We start from the raw sequence: 25,993 nt of genomic DNA on the forward strand, positions 1-25,993 counted from the left end.
ACCTTTAATATGAACCAGGCTGTTTGCTTCAAAATTCTCGGCGACTTAATGTAGTCCTTCCTTCTACATCTTCATGACGAATAAGATGTGGATATTTCCATTTTCCAAGATGGCAACAGCGGTGTTCCGAGGGCAACTCGAATACGTTCCTGGTTTGACGAACACCCAGGCATTCTACCGAGCCTCCATTGGCCAGCTAAGTTACTGAAACTTAATCCCATTGAGTATACCTGTGACTATTTGGGATTGAAAGTTATCTTCCCATCAATATGGAAGCTCTATGGGAACTAATCCGGAATGAGCGGCTTCAGCTGGATTTGGCATACCTGAAGGAAATTGTGGACACACTTTCGCCGAACTGTATTCATTATCAAGGCTAGAGGGGTGGGGGGTGTAAGAGTGTCACACGGTATTAGCATCATGTCTCCTGGGAATGATTAATTTTTCGTTCTGTTTGCTTATGATTAAGGAAACCAACTGTGTCCTTTTCGAAACTCTCCATATAGGCATTCACCTTAATCGAGTTAAGGAAAAATCCAAGTAAGCGAATGAAGTGCCTTAACCACAACGCCAGTTCACTGCGTGTGTGTATTTTGGTCGTGCCAAGACCAGTCACAAGGAAATGTTTCCACTCCCACATAACTATATAATACAGGCATTTTGTTGGGCACGGAGCCGTATCTGGTCGCCCCATTACACCGCCCCCTATACTGGATTGTCCATCCCTCTTTTCCCTCATCCCGCTTCTTAGAAAATTAAGATTTTATGTATAACGACGAAAGGGGGCAATTAATTAACTAAGGCACTTATTCAAACAGCAGCGGATGTTGCAGGTACGAAGCAAGTAAGAGAGAAGAAAATCTCTGCTGTAACGGGGTAATATTTAAATAGGAGAGTGTTTCAAGCAAACGAAAACAGAAACATGATAGCATATGCTACATTAAATAAAAACAGTCGAAAACATATTCGAAAGGACGAGAGAAGACACAATGAAAATACAAGAGAAACAAAAATACGAATACTAAGAAGACTCATGTCGAGTATACGTCATATTCCATCAGTCACGCCGGCACAGCAGCTAACAACTTAGAAAATATCGTACAACCATTCGAAAATCACTTGATATGTTTGTACTAGTCCTATATCTCAGGTCTCAGCAGAAGCACGGCAAAATTCAAACGAAAAGATTAAGTCTTATTTCTTGCAAAGTAACGTCATAATGGCAGCTGCTTTTAAATGCTACACTTTCAATATAATAAGAATTAAGTTATCACATACAGTTTGACTTAAAAGAAAAGAAGCTAATTATCTAGCGAACATTAAATTTTCATTTCGATTGGAAAGGACACAGTCCAGTGACATATCTGGATTTTTAGTCTTACAGTATAGAAAATGAGACTTCATAGTTCACAAGCAAATGAACTGAGTTGAAAAAATCGTACTCTGCAGTCCCAACGCACAAAAGAACTATAAAACAGGATCAAGTTGCTTCATGCAGCTTCAGTATGAAACTTCTCTGCAAAAGAAAGATCGCGCTGTAGCCCGAACGAAAAATTTGTCAAACGTAATAAAGAAGGGAGACCTAAAACGATGACTTCATTCCAACTTCTAATAACGGTAGTAAGAACAATAAGGGTAGAAAACACTCGCAGAATTCCACACTCGGAGATGAGATTCCTAAGAAGCCACGGTTAACTGCTCTTTATGAGATGAGCAGAAAAATGAGACCGTACTGATAAAAGCTGCCAGCAGGAAGGTAAAGGAATATGAGACGATACAACGCCGACTATCATAGGATTAATATCTATTAGACCAAATATAAAAATAAAGAAACGACGTTTTGAAATGTCAGAGGGCAGAAAAGTCATAAGTTTGAAAATTCAGGTTTGTTAATAGTTTTAGCAAGACATGAGAAGGGAACAATAGAGCACATCCACTAGGTGCTGACAGTGCAACATTGAATGTGACCCGTTTAGATGTCTCAATAATTAAAGTAAACGAGTTAGAATTTGAAGCACCGGTAGATAGTTAACACAACTGTAAGAAATTGCATAAAACTTAGTATCACTTGAGTTAGAACAGTGGTTCCGAAGCCGTTCTTAGACCATTACCCCCGAGTGTAATCAGACAATAGCTAGTACCAACGCAACCCCCCCCTCCTTCTCTACCACATTATCACCAACTTCAGCACCAAACTAAACTGTAGAATGAAACACTTTTCTTGGAGCACTTTTAAAGTGATGCAGAGTAAATAATATTTAGTTTGTTTGTGTTAGAATGAATGACGAAGGAATTCGTGGTGCATCGCAAATGCTACCCACAACTCCTCCTCAGAAAAGAAAACTAACTACCCACACACAGAGAGGGTACACACTTATCTTATTCCTCTCCACTGAGGCACTTGTTTGACCTGCACACTGCAACCCCACTTAAAATCAAACAAGTTCAGATGTGTGCACCATATTTACTGTTCCTATGTCACTTCACTGCTGCACTCCTTACTTCTGAAATGACGGAAATTGGAAGACTTCAGTCTGTTAATCCTTTGTGTCTAACCACTCTAATAACAATAAGAAGAAGAATTAAAAACTGTGTACAGTACTATAGTAGCCTTTATGTAGTTACTGCTGTGTCGAGCTGTCAATATCTACAACTTACAGAAAACATTACCTTGAGATATTTAGCATATGTTACGCATATGTCTCACTTTAAACATCACAGCAGTGTACGGAACAAAGTACAACATATGTGAGTAATGTGTGGGCTATGTGAGCAACCTTTAACCTCCACCGCATTAAGGCTATTAACTCAGAAAAAGTAATTATTGTTAACTTATTTAATCAATATTAGAGTCTTACAAAACTGTGACAACAGTGATGATTACAGTCATTTAGTTTCGTAACTGAAACAAAATCGAATCGTTTAGTTTTCATCCCTCCGAAAATTTCATTTCACCCCTCAGGGGATAATTACCCCCAGATTGGAAACCACTGAGTTAGAATTTTGCTTCTGCTTGCACTAACAGATCAGAAACGGCCCGAATAAGGGGAATGAGGTGCAGGAACGGTACCTACAACTTAGGAGAAAGAAAGACAGAGACCAGATGAAACTATTCTGTAGATCTTACAGAATACCAGAGTGGTACTGTGATTGGGTGAAACACAAGTGTCGCGTGGACGACACGTCAGCAGTGAGCGCTGAAACAGTGGGATACAACAGAAAATCTTCTGATGCCCCGATCGTCTGTAAACGCAGCACACTGCACTCGCATAGTTAAGCAGAAGAGTGTCATCTCTGGTTTTCACGGCCTTGTAACTACTAGAAAACCATGTGGTGTTTGGATATCAGGAGTTGTCTCTTGGAGTTTGGGCGGTCGAGACGTTTAGGATAGTGAATAAGTCTATGGAGCGACAAATGACGTCGCATCACATAATGTCGCAATGCAGGCTTGTCAGTATGGAGAATCGTTCGTTCATAATCTCTACCAGCCTGCAACGTGCCTCCAGTCAAAATTTAAAAATGAGGGGGCGTTTCACAGTTTTCCTTCTTGAAGCTCTTTCTGCTAGTCATTGCTGTATCACGAAAGCTAGTTAAAATATATTATCACTGTTCACTTGTTGCTTACAGTCTAAGACAGTCTGAGAGTACGCATTGGGGACGTGCTAAATTAAAAAAAAAAAATCCAGTGCTATGAAAGCTTCAGGGTCACCCAATAAAAGACTATCTGTAAAATCTGGACTGAGATAAGCCATAACCATGAAGTTGTTTCTTAATTAGGATATCACACGCACAAATTTTGCGCTTAATTTACACACTGAAAGAAAAATCGGCTGAAACTACTGCTAACAAATACAAAATCCCATGACGTTCGCCACACTATTCATTACGAAACTACAGCAGATATTGGAAGTTGTGTCAGTCAATCAGCCCCACGAAGCGTGGGTATCTCAGCTGACACAACGATGGTGTCTTAAAAAAAAAAAACTTTTTTTTTATAAACATTTCCGTGGCATCTTAGTTACGACTTTTAAGTGTTGATTACTCCAGGAAGAGTGCGTGTAAAAGTGAAAATACCAATTTTAAGACTCAAGTGAATTTAATGAAACAATTCACGGGTGGTGAGAAGAATTACGTTAAGGTAGAAGGACGTTACGGGTTGATTACCGCAAGGGGCGTTCGTGAACTTGCTGCAAGACAAAAAAAATAAAAAATAAAACACTGGCGTATGAGCCTCTAGCGAGACGTCATATCTGCCTAACTTTTGTACACAGAGACAGAAAACCCTTTGAGCATTATTTTCGGTAAGTTTCGTAAATCTTGTACAAACTTCTTCCCAAGAGAATAATCTTGCTGTAACGCACGGTTGAGTAAGACGTGAAATGTGTGGGAAAAAAGCTGTAATGCCTTAGCTAGGGACTTCCCGTATTATTCAAGACATCGGAACCGGCGGGCGACAAGTGTTAGATAGCACTATAACGAGACGAAGTTAGTTAACTCTCTGGATCTTTCGACACAATCAGCGCATATATACTGAAGAAAGTTTGCGTCCACTAACTGCTCTGGACCATCTTTCTATGATCAGCTTGGAAGAATGTAGTACGGTTACAGGAGGATAGTATACCGTAATTTCCCGGCCTAAAGTGTTCCGGGTAATCGGAAAGGAACAACAGATTGGTGTACTAGGAGACATCATGATAATATCTCTGCTCAGATCGCCATTATCATAAGTAAGTAACGTCCACACGTCACCACAAACTGTCATTAACTGACTCCTGGGTTCGCAGAGGACAGCACTTACTCCGAAATAGTTGTCGATTGTAATCTAGTGATATGTAAATTACTTCCATGCTTAGAACGGAGGCAGAGAATCAACATGATAAAGTTTCTGTGACACAGTCAAAAGCTTCACCCCTGCCGTTAGCTGATGTTCGAGACTCCTTTTCGCATAGGGTCGTCCCTTATGCGCGTAGGAAATATGCATCTTGCTGTTGAGTTTTTCAACGATATGTAGCAGCACATTCCGCGAGGACTGCATACCGAATGTAGTGATTGATTTGTCCATCGAACTGGCTTTGTAAAAACACAGATAACAGTTTCCTCTTACTCCGCTTCTGTAACACCACTGTGATGATCATACAACAATATAATTTTGCCTCCTGTTCACTATCTAACAGAAAAAGTAGTTATTGGTGTTGTTGAGTACATGCTTCTTCCAAAGTATTAAAATTCCTGTGGTCGTCCACTGGAAGGAGAGAGTAAAATGCAGCGGCGGCGTCCCCCATGGTTTTGAGTATCGTGTTTTCCTATACTGATCCTGGAGCGTTCCTCTCTTGATGTTTTGCCGTTTCCCTGTCAAGCTGGTGATGAATCAATCATGTAGCAGGTACCAAGTGGCTGTGTCGCGCCAAGGGTACCACAAACGCTGCTGCAGGCGACCAAACAACTTCTCTGACGCTGTTTCCAAACAACCTCTCTGACGCCGTTCCCAACGAGTACGTCTAACTCGACGTTAATACTTACCGCCGTGGAAAGTGCGAAACTGGTGGAACACGAATCAAAAAGGTTAACTGTATTTTTACTGACTGCGTGTACTGTTCAGTTAGAGTGATTACTGGTATATGATAGGTGGGTCTTAGCGATTTACAAGTCGACGGCGTGTCTACTGATAATTCATGCTCTGACAAAATAGTTTTGAGACACTAACCTCCTTTCTTCAGCAATCCCACAATCCATCTGTCAACAAACACATAGCCACTCAGTGACCAGCATGTTAGACGTTTGTTACATAAAGAATGAGGTGGGGTGGTGGTGGAGGAGATGGTTTGTGTGCCTCCACAATACATATAGACGAACCGCAGGTGCTACATTGTCGAAAGGCTATCAGCCGAGAGACCCGAATAAACTATGGCACACGAAAAGAAGCAGCAGAAATTAAAGTTCAGGCAGAAGACTTGTTTGGCGATGACATTTTATGAAAATCAAGCGTAAAGGAGTGTAATCGAATCGAATCACGTGACGCTGGCAGAATTAGGCTATTTGGCCAGCAAAATGCACTGTTGAGCCGAAATACTATGACCTCCAGCTCAATAAAATACTGTCCCATCTTTGAAACGCAATACAGGAGTGATTCTGCATGGTATGGAATCGACAAGTCACTGGTAGACTTACGCACGTACGTGGCACCTTATGTGTACCCACAGCTCACGCAATTCCCGAAACGACGGGCCTGCGGTTTGTGGTGGCGGAACCGGCAGCATTCCTGGTGTGTTCCACCGGATTCAGATCAGCGAATTTGAGGACTAAGGTACCGCCTTGAGTTCACTATCGTGCACTTAAAACCACAGTAGCACGATTCTGACTTGTGACACGGGCAGTTAACCTGCTGGAAAATGCAATCGCCGTTGAGGACAGTTGGTTGGTTGGTTGGTTGGTTGGTTGTTTTGGGGAAGGAGACCAGACAGCAAGGTCATCGGTCTCATCGGATTAGGGAAGGACGGGGAAGGAAGTCGGCCGTGCCCTTTGAAAGGAACCATCCCGGCATTTGCCTGGAGCGATTTAGGGAAATCACGGAAAACCTAAATCAGGATGGGCGGACGCGGGATTGAACCGTCGTCCTCCCGAATGCGAGTCCAGTGTCTAACCACTGCGCCACCTCGCTCGGTGTTGAGGACGGAATCTATCGTGAAAGGAGCAGCTGGCTCGCAATAATGTTCTCACAGTCCACAGCAGTATCACTGCCTTCGACTACTATAAATTTCTTGGAACCCAGGTGAATGTCCCTCCCCCACAACATAATACCGCCCCAACCGGCGTGCGTCCGCGACGAGATGCGCGTTTCGAGCAGCCGTTCGTCTGGATGACGACGTACCCGGACACGACGATCGACTTCGTGCAACAAGAAACGTGGTTCATCCAACCAGACGACACCATTCCATCCATCCATTCTCGGTAACCCCGTGTCGTCCACTGCAATCGTAACTGACGATACCTTTGGGCCAACATGGAAACATATAGGGATCGTCTGATACGGAGCCCCGTGTTCGACGGTGTGCACTGAACCGTGTGCTCCGAAGTTATGTGCACCCCACCTGCACCGTTGTCGACAGTACTGCCACAGAGCGCCGCTTACCCTGCTTTACAGAGCAGCAAGTCCTCGACGTCTACATCCGATACTTTGTCGCCTAAACATGGTTTGAAGGTCTTTCATTCTCTTCCCAGAAATGCTCAGCACAGCGGCACGCTGACAACCGACCAGCTTCGCCGTTTCTGATCTTCTCGTTCCCAGCCGCCGAGCCGCAGCAATCCGCCCTTCGTCGGAGTCGCTAAGTTAGTGGACTTTCCATTTGCGGCCCATACCGTCGCTAAAAATGTGTCCCAATCGCCTCTGCTACAGTTGTATATTTTTCCTACCCCATCACATGCCAACAGGCGGCATTCAACCTCGTGGTAGGCAATAGTCACACAGTTTTGGCTCGACAGTGTAGTCTAGCCCTGTCAGACGTAGTGAAAATATAAAATGTAGAAAGCCTGACGCAAAAAAAGCACTTCTAATGTTGACATCCACATATAATTTAATAGCAAGGAATTCTTTTCGTAAAGTATTATTCTGGTGAGTAAGAAGCCTCATACGGAAGAAAAATTTGGGTGTTAAACACTACAGACAAGAAAAAAACAGAAGCTTTTGAAACGTACGGTAACAGGAAAATGTTGAAGGTTATATGAATAGAATGGCTCTGAGCACTATGGGACTTAACTTCTAAGGTCATCAGTCCCCTAGAACTTAGAACTACTTAAACCTAACTAACCTAAGGACATCACACACATCCATGCTCGAGGCAGGATTCGAACCTGCGACCGTAGCGGTCACGCGGTTCCAGACTGTAGCGCCTTTAACCGCTATATGAATAGATCGAGTAACTTATGATTATGTACTGAATCGAATTTGGGATAAAAAAACTTTTTGGTAAACTTCACTGAAGTTACGTATAAGCTGATAGAAAATATTCTGAGGCATCAAGTAATATACGGTTTCATAATGGAAGGAAGTGGGAGGTAGAAATTGTAAAGGGGGAGACATCATAGAATACTGTAATGAGATTCAAATCAATGTAGGTAGGATTGGCACAGTTATTTTTAAGCCTATAAAGTACAATGGTTGTTAGAGGTGTGAATGAAAGTGCATTGTATCAGAATGAACTATGACTTATTATGCTTACTTATTTTGTTTAACAATACATTACTTACTGCTTTTAGCAATATTTAACAAATAACTGTCACCGTTAAACACCTTCACAGCGTCTCTGCAGTCTTCACTCAAGACAAAACTGAGAGATGCTTTTTTTTCTTTCTTTTTGTAGGTGTACAAGGAGGGGTTAATTTTGGGTCTTGCCCACTCGTCTCGTACAGGGATGCTGCGTTCTCTGAATGGTGGGGGGGGGGGGGGTTAGTGTTTAACGTCCCGTCGACAACGAGGTCATTAGAGACGGAGCGCAAGCTCGGGTTAGGGAAGGATTGGGAAGGAAATCGGCCGTGCCCTTTCAAGGGAACCATCCCGGCATTTGCCTGAAACGATTTAGGGAAATCACGGAAAACCTAAATCAGGATGGCTGGAGACGGGATTGAACCGTCGTCCTCCCGAATGCGAGTCCAGTGTGCTAACCACTGCGCCACCTCGCTCGGTCTCTGAATGGTATACTACAATTCAAGCAAATAACATTAGTAGTTTTATTTCTATAAAGTAGATTGACAATACTTAACTTTGGAGTTACATCGGTGTCAGAAGTGAAATGCAAAAAGTAATAGTTTTCGCTATAGAAAAAGTCCAAACAAGCAATGGATATGGACCCCTACGCACTCTCTGCTATGCCGTGCTAATGCTGCACTAATGTCCAGCCTAGGCTGGCAGGAGCGGCGCTTATATTCACTTCTCGCAGATGTTGCTCCTGTTGTCGCGCGGTCCTTGTCAGCGGGCTATTGGCTGACGTCGCCGCACCGCTTTCTCTGGTCTTGCATACCTCCTCTTCGTTCCGGCGCTTGTGGTTACACCAGAACAGTTAGTATCCTGAAGTTGCCTTTACCCATAATTCACTGTTACATAAAGCTATAAAACCGAATAACCAAACTGTTGCCCTCAATCCACCTCACATTACACAAACTGAAACAACTTAAGGTTTTCGCACGCTACAATAGTGCCATAACTGTTAGATCGCTGAGACTGGCAGCGGTCGTCTCGTAAGAAAACGAAACGTTGCGAGGAGTGCCGCTATGTTAGGAGCAGTACTTTGGAGGCCGTCTGCTAACTATTCATGAAATAAATAATGCAGAGAGGGGCAGTACTTTCGAGGCCTTCGGCTAAATCTTCCTGAAACAAATAATCCGCAGAGAGATGTTTGCTTAACTCACAGAGTCTAGCAGACTCATATGCAGTACTTACTAGTTGCAAAAAATATCGAATTAACGGGTTCTCATTTTTCCCCAATTGAAACTTTGACATTGACAATATTCAGATTTGTCGTTAGGCTGCGGAAACGAGTAATCCGTTCACTGTTCAGTTACTAGACCATCTGTTACATGCCAAATCGCGAACAATTTTTGTGGTCTGTTAATGAATTACGTAAAATGGTTCCTAGAAAAAAATCAAACTATGTGGAATAAAGTATTTTCACGTACTTTATTGCTCTCATAGAACAACTTCCCGAAATAACGTACAATATTTTATCATTAAGTAGTGGTGACAGCCCTTGGTGTGCGCTATAATAGTTATGCAAAAATGAACAGGCTTAGTACACACTAGTATCGAAAGCTGCATCAAACCAGTGTTGGAACTAATGGCTACGACACGAGCACGAGAAGAGGTTGGTTCGTTGGTTGGCTGGGGTTAAGGGACTATACAGAGAGGCCATCAGTCCCTCAGTGAAGCGATAGTTCGTCTTAAGAGTTAGAGACCTCAGCTAGAAATATGAGTGAATCAAGAAAGTATGTGGTAGTGGTAAATCGAGGCCTTGAAAGCAATACAGATGCCACAACTGAGAAACTATTTAAAGAGAGTGAGGTAAAAGCATACGGGTCGGGCGGCGGAGCAGACGAGGGATCTCCGAGGACTCGTCAGAAAACGAGCGGGAGAAAAGAACCGAACGTACCGGTCACTTTGTGCAACAATGAGTGTCAAGGGCCGGGGCGGCGGGCGAAAGCCAAGTGCGACGAGAGGCCGGTGCGGGGGCGGATCCCGGCGCGACGGGTGCGCAGACTTGCGGGTCGCCCGGTAGGTCGCGAGCGGCAATCAATGAAGTGGAAGGCGGCTGTGCGCGCGCCCGCGGTCCCAGGCGCCAGCGGCGGCACGCGCGCGCCGCTCCGCCACAAAGAACTTAATTAACAGGAAGCTACACGCTAATTAGCAATAGTCCACCTACTTAATTTCGGCGCTAATGCTCAAAGAGCCGCTGCACTCGAGACTCTGCCCGCCACACCGCAGCGCGATCCGCGCCGAGGCGGCGCCACAGACCCGTCAGCGACTGCGAGACTCGGTCTGTGACTGCGGCGTTGTTGTCGGTCGCTGAACGCGTCAGCCGCTTGCGGCGATATTCCATCGATTCGCGGAGCGAGCTGAAAACGTGCACTTTGATCGTATTCTCTGTGGCACACGACGGGCACACTTCTCTGCATTGGCTGTAATTAGATCTGACAGTGTTGTGGTGTAGGGTTCTTTGAAGCTACTGCCCTACCGTCGATTAACAAGAGACACTCACCAGGTACTTATCCTCGATGGGTTACATTAGCAGGGCGACTGTCAGTTTTACTAGTAGTATGCGCTACTATCTGCAGATCTACATGGTGTTGCGAAAACATTCATCACGTTTCACAAAAGTACGAGGGTTACCAGAAAGTAATGCACCGCTTTTTTTTTTTCCTTCAACAGTTCTTCATTGAACATAATGAGAATTACACACACGAAAGAATGGTATTTATCTACACACCCTATTTTTCCACGTAATTTAAATACCGTTCTATAGCCTTCCTTCAGCACGAAACAAGGGCGTGTATGCACTGTCGTTACACACACTTTTGAATATCCAAGAGTGCGGCTAATTGCATCCATATTTCTTTTGCTGATTGACAGATGCAGCGCCAACTGCCGAGTCGTAATGCGTCTGTCCACGCGAATGACATCATCATCTCGCTGAAACATATCAGGTGTGACATCCGTGGATTGTCTTCCCAACAGCTGCAAATCGTGGAGCTCCGCCGAACCGCCTCTGATTACCTCATCCTCCCTGCCCAGCGACTACCTGTACTTCTGTCGACAGCAGATGCTTCTTAGACTTTGCACAAGCGTTTGTGAATATTCCCCACAGTTTCTTTCTCTGCAGTGACAAGTTCAATGACTGCACGTTGCTTGTAACGTAGATCACCTACAGACGCCATTTTGAAACTGTTCTGTAGCTACGCTATCTGTCGGAAGTGACGGAAAGTTGGCGCGCTCACTCAGGAGGCTTCAAACAAGCCATACGTAACGTTTCGCATTCGTAGCATTGTTTTCGGCTGAGAAAAAAAATGCGGTGCATTACTTTCTGGACAACCCTCGTATATCATCTACATGAAAGAAGATCCCCCATCGCCTTGCTGAAGAAGGCAGCATTTATTTAGAAATACCGACGCGACCACGTCAAATCTCAACCTGAACAGCGATACAATGAGTGACGGGACATGACGCGACAAAATTTCGAAACGGTGGCGTGCTGTGACCCTTATCGAAAGAAAGGCGTCAGATACACAAAGCACTGTTGCTGACTGTGCATAAAGGAACAGGCTCCCTGGAGTATGAAATACTAACAAAGTTAAAAACAAGAATATTTTTTTTAAAAAACGTTAGCTTTATGATAATACTAGTAAGTCTCGCCGTATATGTGTTACCAGAATAAACATTTATAATTGTCGTTTCTTGGTATAACTCGTCTCAATCACAACTGGTCACAGACTGGCGAACAAACCAACCTCTGACTGTGCGGGGGAGAGGGAGAAAGGCGAGCGCAGTGACAGCGAAGGCAGCGTAGTCTGTACGTACTGTAGAGGTCTTTTAAAATATAAAGTAAATATTCTTAATCTCGAATTAAAGTGATGTATCTTGAGCCGGTGAAGGGATAATGAGAACAGTGCCCAGGTAAACAATGTGAACAAGTTCATTAATAACTACATAAACAAAAGCCCCTTCTTGGAGTAAGTTATTTACAAATGAAAAATTCGTTGCTACTTACGATCCAACAAGGAAAGCAAATAATGACTAAGTGGTCGAAGGCCACAGTGAGTAACAAATGGTTCAAGTCCAGGATCACTTGGATTGTTCTGAAGTTAATAACACCGCAGTACTTAGTTGGCGCAAGGCCAAAGTCTGGAGCAGTAAAATTACTGCCCTGTGGACGATACAGATGAGAAGTTAGTCATTCCACAGCGATTGTCCCACGTGGATCCTAGCGAGAGCTCCAACTGATGAGCTGTGGATGCTTCGGTGCCAAGCCCAGAAATCTCGAAGCAATGACTGGTTCGAGAGCTGAGATGGACTGCCGATACGTGGCTAAGTGACGCCCTGGAGTACTGTCGCGGCGCACGGATAGGCTACATGTCGTACGAAAAAAGTCACCCGCGATCACAGCGCCGTGGTCGTGGAAAATCACTCTGCTTGCACGGGACTTGCGCCTCTCGTTGCAGCTGCCAGAGACTCCGTGGACAGCAAAACAGCATGCTACTGTCGAGCAGGACATTTACCAAGATGTGGGACAAGCGCGGATCGCTAATTGGCTCGCAGGCGCTAGGGCCTGCTGAGGCAGAAGCTGCCTGAAACGTGGCCACCCGTGGGACGCGCGTGCGCTGCAGGTTGCTGTCTTGAAGGAGGCACACAGCATAAGCGCTCTCGGATTCACGTCAGAGATTTTTCCTCGACTCAAGACAGTAGCCGCAGAATTGTTTACATTAGCAGAGAATTCTTGCTGATAGATCCTTGTGAGAACCTTTGGTAAGGGTGTGAAAGTCTTGCGGGAGCAGTTGTCGGAAGCGTTTATACATGGCAGGGTAGGAGTGTCAAGAGAGCTGGAGATCATTCTTCGCGATAATTTTTTTCTGTCGTGGCTCTGTACATGCAGGAAGAGGTTGCGACGGAAGAGTGTCGGGCTGCAGTTGCCAAGAGGTTGCGATGGAAGAGTGTCGGGCTGCAGTTGCCTTTTTTAATACTTTTACCCTCAAAAAAGGAAATCGCAAACGACTGTTTTCGTGGATAAGGCGGGCAAGGATCTAATCGTATAGCTTGCAATGGAATCTCCACAACAATATCGTAATTTTATGAGAATGATAGCGACGGAGATGGAAGAAATACACTTTATAATTGGACTCAAAATTGACAATCTAGATATCTGTAAATCCATTAGTATTAAAGACAGACTGCTTGTGACACTAATATTTCTACAATCAACTATGTTTATTCTCTTTAATAGTCCGCCTGCTTAGCTGAGTGGTAACGTGCTTGCCTACCAGGCAGAGGACCCGTGTTCGATTGCCGGCCGGGTTGGTGATTTCATCCGCTCGACTAGGTGTTGTGTAGTCCTCAACATCATTCATCAGCTCCGACGCGCAAGTGTATTATCAGATCTACCGACGATACCGGTACGGTTTTTCTTGTCTGAGACCTAAGGTGAGCAGTTCTCGAGAGAAGGAGTTTGCCATCTACACGAGAGCTCCGAACTCGCAGAGAGCGACTATCTGGATGAGGTCTTGCCCCACTCTCGGACACTGCCGGCCAGACGACTCTCAGCGCTCTTTACACGGCACGTACGAGGGCAGTTCAATAAGTAATGCAACACATTTTTTTTCTGAAACAGGGGTTGTTTTATTCAGCATTGAAATACACCAGGTTATTCCCCAATCTTTTAGCTACACAACACTATTTTTCAACGTAATCTCCATTCAATGCTACGGCCTTACGCCACCTTGAAATGAGGGCCTGTATGCCTGCACGGTACCATTCCACTGGTCGATGTCGGAGCCAACGTAGTACTGCATCAATAACTTCTTCATCATCCGCGTAGTGCCTCCCACGGATTGCGTCCTTCATTGGGCCAAACATATGGAAATCCGACGGTGCGAGTTCGGGGCTGTAGGGTGCATGAGGAAGAACAGTCCACTGAAGTATTGTGAGCTCCTTTCGGGTGCCAAGACTTGTGTGAGGTCTTGCGTTGTCATGAAGGAGAAGTTCGTTCAGATTTTTGTGCCAAGAACACGCTGAAGTCGTTTCTTCAATTTCTGAAGAGTAGCACAATACACTTCAGAGTTGATCGTTTGACCATGGGGAAGGACATCGAACAGAATAACGCCTTCAGCGTCCCAGAACACTGTAACCATGACTTTACCGGCTGAGGGTATGGCTTTAAACTTTTTCTTGGTAGGGGAGTGGGTGTGGCGCCACTCCATTGATTGCCGTTTTGTTTCAGGTTCGAAGTGATGAACCCATGTTTCATGGCCTGTAACAATCTTTGACAAGAAATTGTCACCCTCAGCCACATGACGAGCAAGCAATTCCGCACAGATGGTTCTCCTTTGCTCTTTATGGTGTTCGGTTAGACAACGAGGGACCCAGCGGGAACAAACCTTTGAATATCCCAACTGGTGAACAATTGTGACAGCACTACCAACAGAGGTGTCAAGTTGAGCACTGAGTTGTTTGATGGTGATCCGTCGATCATCTCGAACGAGTGTGTTCGCACGCTCCGCCATTGCAGGAGTCACAGCTGTGCACGGCCGGCCCGCACGCGGGAGATCAGACAGTCTTGCTTGACCTTGCGGCGATGATGACACACGCTTTGCCCAACGACTCACCGTGCTTTTGTCCACTGCCAGATCACCGTAGACATTCTGCAAGCGCCTATGAATATCTGAGATGCCCTGGTTTTCCGTCAAAAGAAACTCGATCACTGCCCGTTGTTTGCAACGCACATCCGTTACAGAAGCCATTTTAACAGCTCCGTGCAGCGCTGCCACCTGTCGGAAGTCAATGAAACTATACGAGACGAAGCGGGAATGTTTGAAAATATTCCACAAGAAATTTCCGGTTTTTTCAACCACAATTGGCCGAGAAAAAAAAATGTGTTGCATTACTTATTGAACTGCCCTCGTATTACTCGCAAAAGCTATCTGAGAGCGAAGAACTCTCACATATATACCCAGCTTAAAGACTGCGAATAAATTTTTAATCAGATACTCGGTACGTAATACAGGATGTTTAAAAAAGATTGAGCCAGTTTTAAGATGATATATCTTCTACATGAAACAAGATAAAAACTGAGTGAATTTTAACTTACACACAAGACTACAAAAATTTCATTTTCGAAACAACAGCCCGACTTAAAAACGGTGCGAATAAAATCTTGGGGGGTACATTTCACAATTACGTTTAAGATCAAAGTTTTCATTCATCCATCACGAATGTTGAATGCGCCCTCAATCGGACGCACAAAAAAACTTCAGTCGGTAGCCAAAGTCGTCCCCTACTTTTGCGAGCATATGTCTCGAGTTACTGCATTCACTATTGTTGCTGTTCATCGCAAGTTGTTGGAAGGGAGGCACACAGACAGTGTCTCTCACAACACCACCTCTCCCACCTCCCCCCCCCCCAAAAAAAAAAAATAAAAAAAAGAGAGATGCAACACGAGACCCGTGTGCCTCTTACGGACTAAAGCGCTTGGTTTCAAAAACTAGAGCAAGAGACCGCCGCCCACCTCTCTCTAAAACGGCCTAACGTAAATACACAACTTAGCAACATATTCATAATTAGAGGAATTAAAGGTGGTGTATAATGTGTTCCTTCATGTGAAATAATTAATTAAAAATGGCTTATCCTGGTGTACCAAACTATAATCGGTCAGCTAAACATAATAATTGTAAATTGTCAGAATAGTTAAGTCACCTAACTAAAGAGTCACCCAATTCTTCGTCTATCCCATTAACTGCAACATCGATGCCAGGTTCATTTAAATCAACAATTACGTTGCAAACAAGCGCAGGAAAGCTGCTTCGAAAGTCAAAGTGCGATGAAATTGGCGCCAACTTTAAGCAGCGGGGTACCAGGACTCGGAACAGCTCGGCGCTAATGATACAGCACACGAGCCACGACCGCTGCTCTAGGCGCTGTGTGGCCGCGTCTTGCCAACTGTGGGAAGCATCTCACCTTGGCTTGGACAAGGTTAACAGTCAGGGCTGGTTTCGTCAGGCCACTCCTCCTCGTTGTTGGTACCCTGAGCAAGGTCGTGGAAGATCCACTCAATTCACAAAGTTGAAAGGCGAAGCTATAGAAGTGCCGGCGTTTCGTAGTTAGACCAGGAGTTACGCAGTCGCTCTCAGTCCTTCCCGATAGACGCCGCCATTCCAACACGCGAGTTCTCCCGTGAGATGAGCCCGTCTCATCACTGGTCTCCCACGCTGCCTACTACATCCTCTCAATTCTGGTTAGGTCTTCCTTAAATCTCTCTTTGGGAGACCAACTGTAGAAGAGCAATGCGTTGTTTCTAGGTTTCCTGGTAGGCCGTTTGTGTCTTCGAATGTGCTGTTCCAGTTACAAGGATTGCAACTTATACAAAATAGATATATGTTCCAGAGTTTTACCGTCCTTCACTGTGACAGAGACTCCTCGGGCAATAGACAGATCCACTCGAACTGGTGGTGCTAAGGGTGTCCTACGACTTTCACAAGGCTGAAACTGGTTATGCACAATGCTGCTAACTACTCTGAAGGGTAAAAACTACTTCGAAAGATGATTCAGTTGCTATTTATAGCAGATACCCTCAATAGTAAGAGATCAAACACAATACTCAAATCCCTTTCATCGCATTCTTTTCATAACGTTAACGTGATGCAATGCAGACGAAGCAATTCCAATTCGTAGGCCTGCGGCGCACCAACAATACCAGTCGCACTTCTTCGGACTGCGGTAGTTTTAGTCGAGTCCGGGACATGAACGGGTAAGTGTGCGCTTAGCAGCGACTATGCGTTTCGCTGCAGGCAGTGTCGCCGGGGTAAGGTCGTACATGCTCACCAAGTACGTAAATTATGTGAACGCGTGGTGTTTTGTTCTTTCGGGCATGCTCGAAAGAACAGACACCACGTGAAATCCCCGCTGTGAGAGATGTTACATAAACTGGTAAACTGAAGGTGAAGGAGGGATGAAGGAACGTGAATGAGGGAGAAAGGAAAAGAAAGCGAAAGGATTAGTGATGTCAGCTACGTCGGGACTGTGCGGAAGGAGCGGCGACGTGAGAAAATGTGTGCCGGACCGGGACTCGAACCCGTGATCTCCTGCTTGCTACGCAGTTGCGTTAACCATAGAGCCCGCGTACACAGTGTTTTCACTCGTCAACGCTGATTCCGCATAAAGTCCCGATGCAGCTGATATCATTAGTAGCTTCCCCTTCCTTTCCTTTCCTCTCTAACTCTGCCCCTTCAGTTTACGTAAACGTACGTACATACTAAGGTACCGCGACTCTGCGCAATATGCAGAGCAAATTGAGTGTACAAAAGTAACATTTTAATGTGCTTTATATCAAATTTGAGACTGCAACAGCATAGTTAACAGTATCAACAATGTGACTGAGGTCGAAGATTTATTTTATCTGTTGTAAGCGGTTTACAGTTTTGTCGTCTAACTTATTCCGGTTAATCATACCGTTGACGTACCTCAACTTTAAACTGGATTTCTTATTCAGCAGTTTGGTAGCTTTAGCCCACTCACTTCGACCTACGTGCTGTTTCTTCGCTGGGACATCATCATCATCATCATCATCATCATCATCATCGTTGTTATCATCAAGACACCAATTTGGTGTACATTTAGAACTCTTGCTCGTCGCAACTTGATGCGATAGTATGGCCCCTCGCACGCTCTGCTTTCAAAGTGGGAATTTGGACATGCCCACGTAATCTGTAGCAACACAGATGAGGACATACGCAGAACACTAGTTGTGCAGAAGATTAACACTTGTTCTCGTCGAGTTGCAAAGGTTAACTGGTTCCCAACCAGTTCTTGCACAATATTGTAGAGACCCCCGTTAGCATTGTTCCGCCGAACGTTAAATAACAAACTGCTGTACTGCAGTGTCAAATCGTACGTAATTTTGCTGAGTTTAACAAAGGGATCATTTCAACTTTTTACATTTTTTAACCCGAAAAGAACGAATAAATTCACATAAAATATTTCTAGTTTTGTACACTACACTTAAAAACTAACAAGAGAGAGACAGCGGGGAAGAGAGAAACGAGGAGGAGGGGTGTAGAGTACTACACTGAAGAGCCAAAGTAACTGGTATACCAGCCTAATATCGTGTAGGGCGCCCGCGATCACGCAAAAGTGTCGCAACCCAACGTGGCATGGACTCGACTAGAGTCTGAAGTAGTGCTGGAGGGAACTGACACCATGAATCCCGTAGGGCTGTCCATAAATCCGTAAGAGGACGAGGGGGTGGAGATCTCTTCTGAACAGCATGTGGTGTCACCGCCAGACACCACACTTGCTAGGTGGTAGCCTTTAAATCGGCCGCGGTCCGGTAGTATACGTCGGACCCGCGTGTCGCCACTGTCAGTAATTGCATACCGAGCGCCACCACACGGCAGGTCTAGAGAGACGTACTGGCACTCGCCCCAGTTGTACAGCCGACGTTCATAGCCATGGTTCACTGACAAATACGCTCTCATTTGCCGAGACGATCGTTAGCATAGCCTTCAGCTACATTTGCTACGACCTAGCAAGGCGCCGTATTCAATTGATATTGAGATTCTATTAATATATCATCAAGAGCGATGTTCTACAAATGTGGATTAAAGTTAAGTATTCCAGAAGCTACGTACTTTTCTTTATAGCATTCATTACGTACCCTGTTCCAGACCTCACGCCAGCCTGCGTGAGTTTAAGCGCGTGCCTTTCGGCTTCCTCTCATTGTGTCTAGGCTGTCTCTAGACACAACACAGCACGTTGCAAGACATCCCAGACATGCCCACTAATGTTCATGTCTCGGGAGTTTGGTGGCCAACGGAAGCGTTTAAACTCAGATGAGTGTTCCTGGAGCCACTCTTCTCAATTCTGGACGAGTAGAGTGTCGCACTGTTCTGCTGGAATTGCCCAAGTCCTTCGGAATGCACAATGGTCAGGAATGGATGCAGGTAATTAGGCAGGATGCTTTCGTGCGTGTCAGCTGTCAGAGTAGTATCTAGACGTATCAGGGGTCCCATATCATTCCAACTGCACACGCCCCACACCGTTACAGAGCCTCCATCAGCTTGAATAGTCCCCTGCTGATATGCAGGGACCATGGATTCATGAGGTTGTCTCCATACCCGTAAAAGTCCATCTGCGCGATACAATCTGAAACGAGACTCGTGTGACCAAGCAACATGTTTCCAGACATCAACAGTCCAATGCTGGTGTTTACGAGTACAGGCGAGGCGTAAAGCTTTGTGTCGTGCAATCATCAAAGGTAGAAAACTGTGCCTTCGGCTCCGAAAGCCCATATCGATAATGTTTCTTTGAATGCTTGGCACGCTGACACGTGTTGATGACCCAGCATTGAAATCTGTAGCAATTTATGGAAGAGTTGCACTCCTATCACGCTGAACGATTCTCTTCAGTCGTCGTTGGTCCCCTTCTTGCAGGATCTTCTTCCGATCGCAGCGTTGTCGGAGATTTGATGTTTTACCGGATTCCTGATATTCACGGTACACTCGTCAAATGGTCGTACGGGAAAATCCCCATTTCCTCGCTACCTCGTGCGCCGACTATAACATCACGTTCAAACTCACTTAAATCTTGATAACCTACCATTGTAGCAGCCGTAATCGATTTATCAACTGCGCCAGACACTTGTTGTCTTATATAGGCGTTTCCGACAGCAGCGCCGTATTCTGCCTGTTTACTCTTTATTTGAATACGCACGCCTGGGCGCTTTCTTTGGCGCTTCACTGTAGTTGAGATGGAAACGGGAGGAGAAAGAGAAGTGGGGAGGGGGTGTTCTAAACGCATCGCCCGAAAAACTATCGCAATAACGAATAGTCAGGGTATTTCTTATCACCTGAAAAAAAAGTGGAGATTTCAATATAATCTCGGACAGCAGAGACAAACCTAGAAGTGAACGAAACGTTAACTACGTAACTTTATTTTTTCGAGGAGATGATTAACACTTTGTGACTACTGCTCTCGTAAATCTTGGAGGTTGTGACGAAGGCCAAAGGCGCCGACGGGACGTGTGCTTTGCTCCGTCGGCGCCTCGTGTGCGGCAGACGAGCTGTTCTTTGTTTAGCAAAGGTGACAGCGGACGTACTGGGATACGCAGAGCGAAACCGTCTGAATATTTCAGCAGGCCTAATCCGAGCACCTCAAGGCGGCGGCTGCGGGCGCTGCAACATTTAGCGCGCCTCTGCTGGGTGCATTAGTAAAGGCCGCGTGCAACGCCCCCGCACCGGCTGCGGCGAGCGCCTGGGGACCGCCACTCGAGTGCATCCCCGCCAGGAATGTTCCTCACGGGGGCCACGCCGTTCTCCACTCACTTTCCTTGAGAACCCTATCGCTTTGCCATAGGCCAAGCCGTCCTGGACTCGTCAACGTCCTTACGAACATTCGTCCGTAATTCGAACATTCGTCTGTAATTACAGAAAGTCTATAAAAGCCGGTGTGAGGTTTATCTATCTTTTTTGTCGTTGGTGTTTCAACTGGTCAGATACCAACCTCTACAAATCTCAATTTCTTTCAATCTCTAAATACTTGCAAATCATCGTGCCCTTTATGATCTGTGCTGCTCCATACTTGTTATTTTCTCATTACTCTCTACCGTTCACCAAAACTATGTTTCTGGTATCAATGTTTTCTTTTCATTGCAGTCATCATTCCATCCATCCATCCTTATATATACTCCGCAGGCCAGTGTGTGGTGCATCGAGGAGGTTACCTCATACCACAATTTGGTTTTTTCTTTCCAGTTCCACTCGCAGACAGATCGAGAGAAACGAGCCTTAATTTCTATTATCGTGTCTGCGTGGTCCCTACGCGAAATGTACGTTGGCGGGAGCAAAATCGTTGTGCAGTCAATCCCAAATCCCGGTTCTCTAGACTTTCTCAAAGGTGCATCGCGAAAAGAATGTCATCTTCGTTCCAGGGATTCCCATTGAAGTTCACGAAGCATCTCCGTAATACTCGCGTGCTGATGGATCCTACCAGTAACATATCTATCAGCACACCTCTGAACTGCTTCGATGTCTTCCTTTAGTACGACCTGGTGAGGATCCCAAACACTCTAACAGTACTCAAAAATGGGTCGCCTTAGTATTCTCGACAGGTCTCGTTCACAGATCAATCTCATTTTCCTAGTATTCTCCCAATAAACCGAAACTGACCACTCGCCTTCCCTACTACAGTCCTTATGTACTAGTTCCGTTTCACATCTCTTTGCTACGTTACGTCTAGATATGTTTTCCACGTGACTGTGCCAAACAGCACAGCTACTTTCTACAATCAGAGCTAGCTGCCATTCCTCACACCAAGTAGAAATTTTTTCTAAGTCATCTTCTATCCTCCTACAGTCACTGAACGACGACACCACAGAGTCATCAGCAGCCGCAAATTGCTGCTCATCCTGTGTCAAATCATTTATGTATATACGAAGAATAAGAGCGGTCCTATGACACTTCCCTGTGGCACGCCTGACGATACCCTTTTGTCTGACAAAAACTCGCCGTCCAGAACAACCTACTGGGTTCTATTAATTAAAAGACTTCGAGCCACTCACATATTTGGCAACCTACTCCATATGCTCGTACCTTCGCTGTCTGCAGTGGGGCACCGCGTCAAACGCTTTTCGGAAATCTAGGGATATGGAATCTGCTTGTTGCCCTTCATCCATGGTTGGTAGGACATCATGTGGGGAAAAAGACGAGCTGAGTTTTGGACAAGCGATGCTTTCTAAATCCGTCCTGATTGGTGGTCAGAAGCACTTCCGTCTCGAGGAATTTTATTACATTCGAAATCATAGCTGGTTCAAAAGTTCTGCAGTAAGCCAATGTTAAGGAAATGTGTCTAATTTTGTAAATCCGTTCTTTTACCCTTCCTACACACAGGAGTCACCTGCTCTTTTTTTTCAGCCGTTTGGTACTTTGCGCTGGGCGAGAGAATTGCGATAAATGCAAGCTAAGAAAGGGGCCAGAGTACTCTGTGTAAAAGCAAATTCGGGTTCCATCCGGAGGCGACACATTTGTTTTCAACTCTCATCTGTTTTCAACTCTCATCTGTTTTCAACTCTCATCTATTTTCAACTCTCATCTATTTTCAACTCTTTCGGTTAATATTCAGGAAAATTTCGCCGACTGAAAATCCGTACCGGACCGGGATTCAATCCCGGATGCTTCGCTTCTCTATAACAGTTGTCTTAACCACCTCGGCCATCACGACACGATTCCCGACTGACCCAAATTCCGATCTCGTCATATGTTGATGCAGTGTCCCTGTCGATAATCACGGCCGCTAAATCATACCAGTGTGTAGTCTATGTTCAGTCAGACATGTCCGACAGAACAGACGCCGTACAGATGAACATAACGTAACCTTTCAGTTGCTTCTCTACGGCAGGGGTGCCTCCCTACGACAGTCTGTGCGATGATCAACGGCGATATGTCTGTAAGATTCTCCTGCAAGAATAATTTGTTAAATGTAAAATTTAAAACTTCACTTCTATTGCCGCACCAGACGGGTCAGTTATTGACTGGACAGAAGCGTTCGACCCGCTTAGTTGTTTTACGTAGGACCAGAATTTTCTGGTGTCCTCTGATAGATCTTCTGCTAAGGTATGACGGTGGTAGCAGATGTAGCTTCGCGCATCGATCTTGTTGCGTTGTATTTATACACCACCTATCTGCTGTCTACTTTGCATTTGCGTCGAGTAATCTTCACCGAACCTACACTTTCGGAATTGTATTCGTTGATTTAACGCAAAAATTTCAACAGGGTTAATATACTGACGATAGTTCGTGACCTTTTTTTTACCACTCCGTCAATTTCTCAACCTACTTCGGTACAAAAAAATACCTCTGTACTCAAACTCTTGTTACTATTTTTTCAACTTCCGAACAAGTTATGTCCAGGAAGTGCTCTTCGAAGACACTCTCAAATGCCACAGTTCCACTTAATAAAAAAATGAGTTTAGCGTCATAATTCGGCAGCTATGAACCTTAAAAATTACCAGCTCATACAACTGGCCGCACTGTCTGCTGTATCTTAGCTAAGTTTATTTTAAAATAAAGACTTTACCAACAAACCCCCAACTTTTTAAAGAATCGAGCCCCTATGTATAAAACAGCTTCAAAAATCTGATTACAAATCTGTTAATGTGTTAAATACTTGTCTTTAAGCACGTAAGCAATAAAACATTTTGGAAAGGTTTGAAATTCTGCTTAAAATCTGTTGTAAGTTGGTAAGTGCTCTGTTTCTCAAATACTGGATTTGAGCGCCATCAGTTACGTTGCCTTAAGACAAACACACGCCCCGTTCCTACCTGTAATACGTAAGATTATTTCTAATGAGTACGTTATGATAACATTTAAAATACGGTCAATAGTTACTTGAATTATTCTAAATCAAATTTTCGTTACCACAGGAGGCCGCTAAGATGGTCATACTGGAAGTGGTGCTGGATTCCCTGACAGCGGTTTAGTACTGTAGATTCCGATTTTCATTGCGTTCACTACCAACTTGTGTAAGCACATACAGAATACTGTAGTTCGACAATAATTGTTAATAGATGTTACAGAACTAGTTCCTCACAGCCTTTTGCCTCTGTTAATGTAAATGTCGGCTCGTTCTACAATCCTAAACGGTCTCCTATCCTACATAACTATCAACTCAACACGAAAAGTGAATAATGAATCATTGTGGACGACCGTATTAGTGAATACTGTCAGAGATTGGAGACGAGTGACACAATTCTCATGCCTTATGTCCTTAACAAGTACGTTTCGCCAAGAAAAACAGTAGTAATAGGTGAATTCCACGAAATTTGTCACTTCTTCCCAATGTTAGGTGAGCGTATTAGTGAAGATAAACTGAAACAGAGATTAGTAGGATCAATTTAAATGATGGTCGTGTAATATTGTATTATCTCATCGCGAATACCAAGCACCGACTTCATGCCTCTTCGTTGTGCAGTGTGTCATACCTAAGAGTCAGTTCGTATTCTGAAGAGCCTCTCACACAACGGAGAGTGTGTGCAGTACGACCAACGGAGTTTTCCTGAGCCATCTCAGTCGGAACCGAATCACTTCGATTGCGCAGTCGACATTTGTGCACAGTAACGTCAGTGAAACTAGATGTATCAGAACCCAGTAAGTCAAGTATGTTTGAAATGCTTCATCTCGCGCAGCGCAATATGGGTAGTAGTAGAAGATAGGGGCGGAGGACTAAACAGTCATTCCGGTATTCCCTCAAATCGATTTCGAGTAGCTACGAAAAACGTGTGTTTATGAAGAAGAGAGAGGAAACAATATGTAATGCTAGTTAAATTATATAGAAGACGTGGATATCTCATTTACTATCTTAGACTTCAAACAAAACAGAGTTCACTTTTTAACGATTACTGGTTTCGTGAGTAGCTAGAGTTAGTAATTTCAAACTATGTTGCATTTTACAAACTGCTTATTGTCTTCTGTCTAGGGTTCTTCGGCCGACGTTCGCCTGATGATTTTTCTGTCGTTTCGCCAGCACGAGTGGCTGTCATTATCAAAGTTTCAACCTCCATTGGTAGTGGTGGATTGGAGGGTGAAACTTTGATGCCAGCCACTCGTGCTGGAGAAACGTCAGAAAAATCATCAGACGAACCTCGGCCGAAGAATCCGAGGCAGAAGCCAACAGGCAGTTTTGTCAACGAGTGGTCACGAAAGTCTTAACAATTTTGTGTGTTGTATTTCATTGGATTTTCTTTTAAATTAAGGATTTATATACTTTAAGGCAAATGGTCTGCTTTATTTTTTATTTTTTAAGGGGAGTAGTGAAGGCCAAGAGGAGCTGATTACGTTCTGTCCTATAAAGACTGATTCACAGAGGGGCAAACACAGGTTATGGGACATACGAAATGTCCTGGGCTAAGCAACCGACAGCAGAAGACTCTCCATCCAATCACTGTAATCGAGCGATTAAAACCACCTGAGATCACAGAGTCTGCACCACCAGCCACATGCTTAATCCGTACGACGAATCCCGTGGATCCAAACAGAAAATAAGTTGCTCACGTTGCACGCCTCACTGTTGTCGCTGAAACGAATCACAACAAGGTATCCACAAATCATCTCAGAAATTGGAGAACAGGCTACAAGAAACATACGCTCGTTACTCTCAAATAGGGTAAAAAATAGTGTAGCCGAGCGCCAGTAGTGCGAGAAGAAGAAAGCAGCCGTCACCCCGCGCAGCGTCAACGGAAGCGAAGAGAACGGAGAGCCCGGAAAGAACTTACCGACGAGAGCGAGAATAACGGTGAGGAGCGGCGCGGCGGGGAACGTGATGGTCACGTTGAACTCCAGCATCTGCAGCACGTCCACTGAAACAGACAGCGTCAACAGGCGTCACGGAGGGCGGAACCAAATGACAGGCAAAAAGAGTAAAAATGGCGGGGAAGAAAGGGCCAAGTTCCGTAACCAGAATGAGGCGGCCGAGAGAACCCTGGACGCGAAGGGCACTATCCGAGTCTTGAGGGATCTTATGTGACTAATAACTGAAATAAAATGCATTGTGGGACACAGGCGTAAACAAACGGGGTAGTTAATAAGTGTATGGAAGTGGAAAAATTCCCAACGAAGCTACAGAAAGGAAACTCTACCGAATGTTACGTGACAATCAGCAAGAGCGAGAATAAAAATAAACAAATAAATAAATAAAAACAGCTCTGAATACTAGAAACCTTCACAGTACAAAATATTTTTCAGCATAAGAAGCGCC

General features: G+C 44.7%; 1 protein-coding gene across 6 annotated transcripts in view; it reads right to left on the reverse strand.

Annotated features, from left to right (window-relative positions):
- The window catches only part of LOC124799274 (membralin), a 520,037-nt gene that overhangs the window by 233,519 nt on the left and 260,525 nt on the right, over positions 1 to 25,993 (reverse strand). For 5 of the 6 annotated variants that reach the window (XM_047262842.1, XM_047262843.1, XM_047262839.1 and 2 more), the window contains one exon: positions 25,512 to 25,595. The exons of the other annotated variant lie outside the window; for it this stretch is intronic. In XM_047262842.1, the coding sequence (XP_047118798.1) occupies positions 25,512 to 25,595 (84 nt within the window). The remainder of the gene's footprint in view (positions 1 to 25,511; positions 25,596 to 25,993) is intronic. 6 annotated transcript variants of the gene reach the window in all.

This window comes from Schistocerca piceifrons, chromosome 5, assembly GCF_021461385.2.
Source record: "Schistocerca piceifrons isolate TAMUIC-IGC-003096 chromosome 5, iqSchPice1.1, whole genome shotgun sequence".
Taxonomy (NCBI): Eukaryota; Metazoa; Arthropoda; class Insecta; order Orthoptera; family Acrididae; genus Schistocerca; species Schistocerca piceifrons.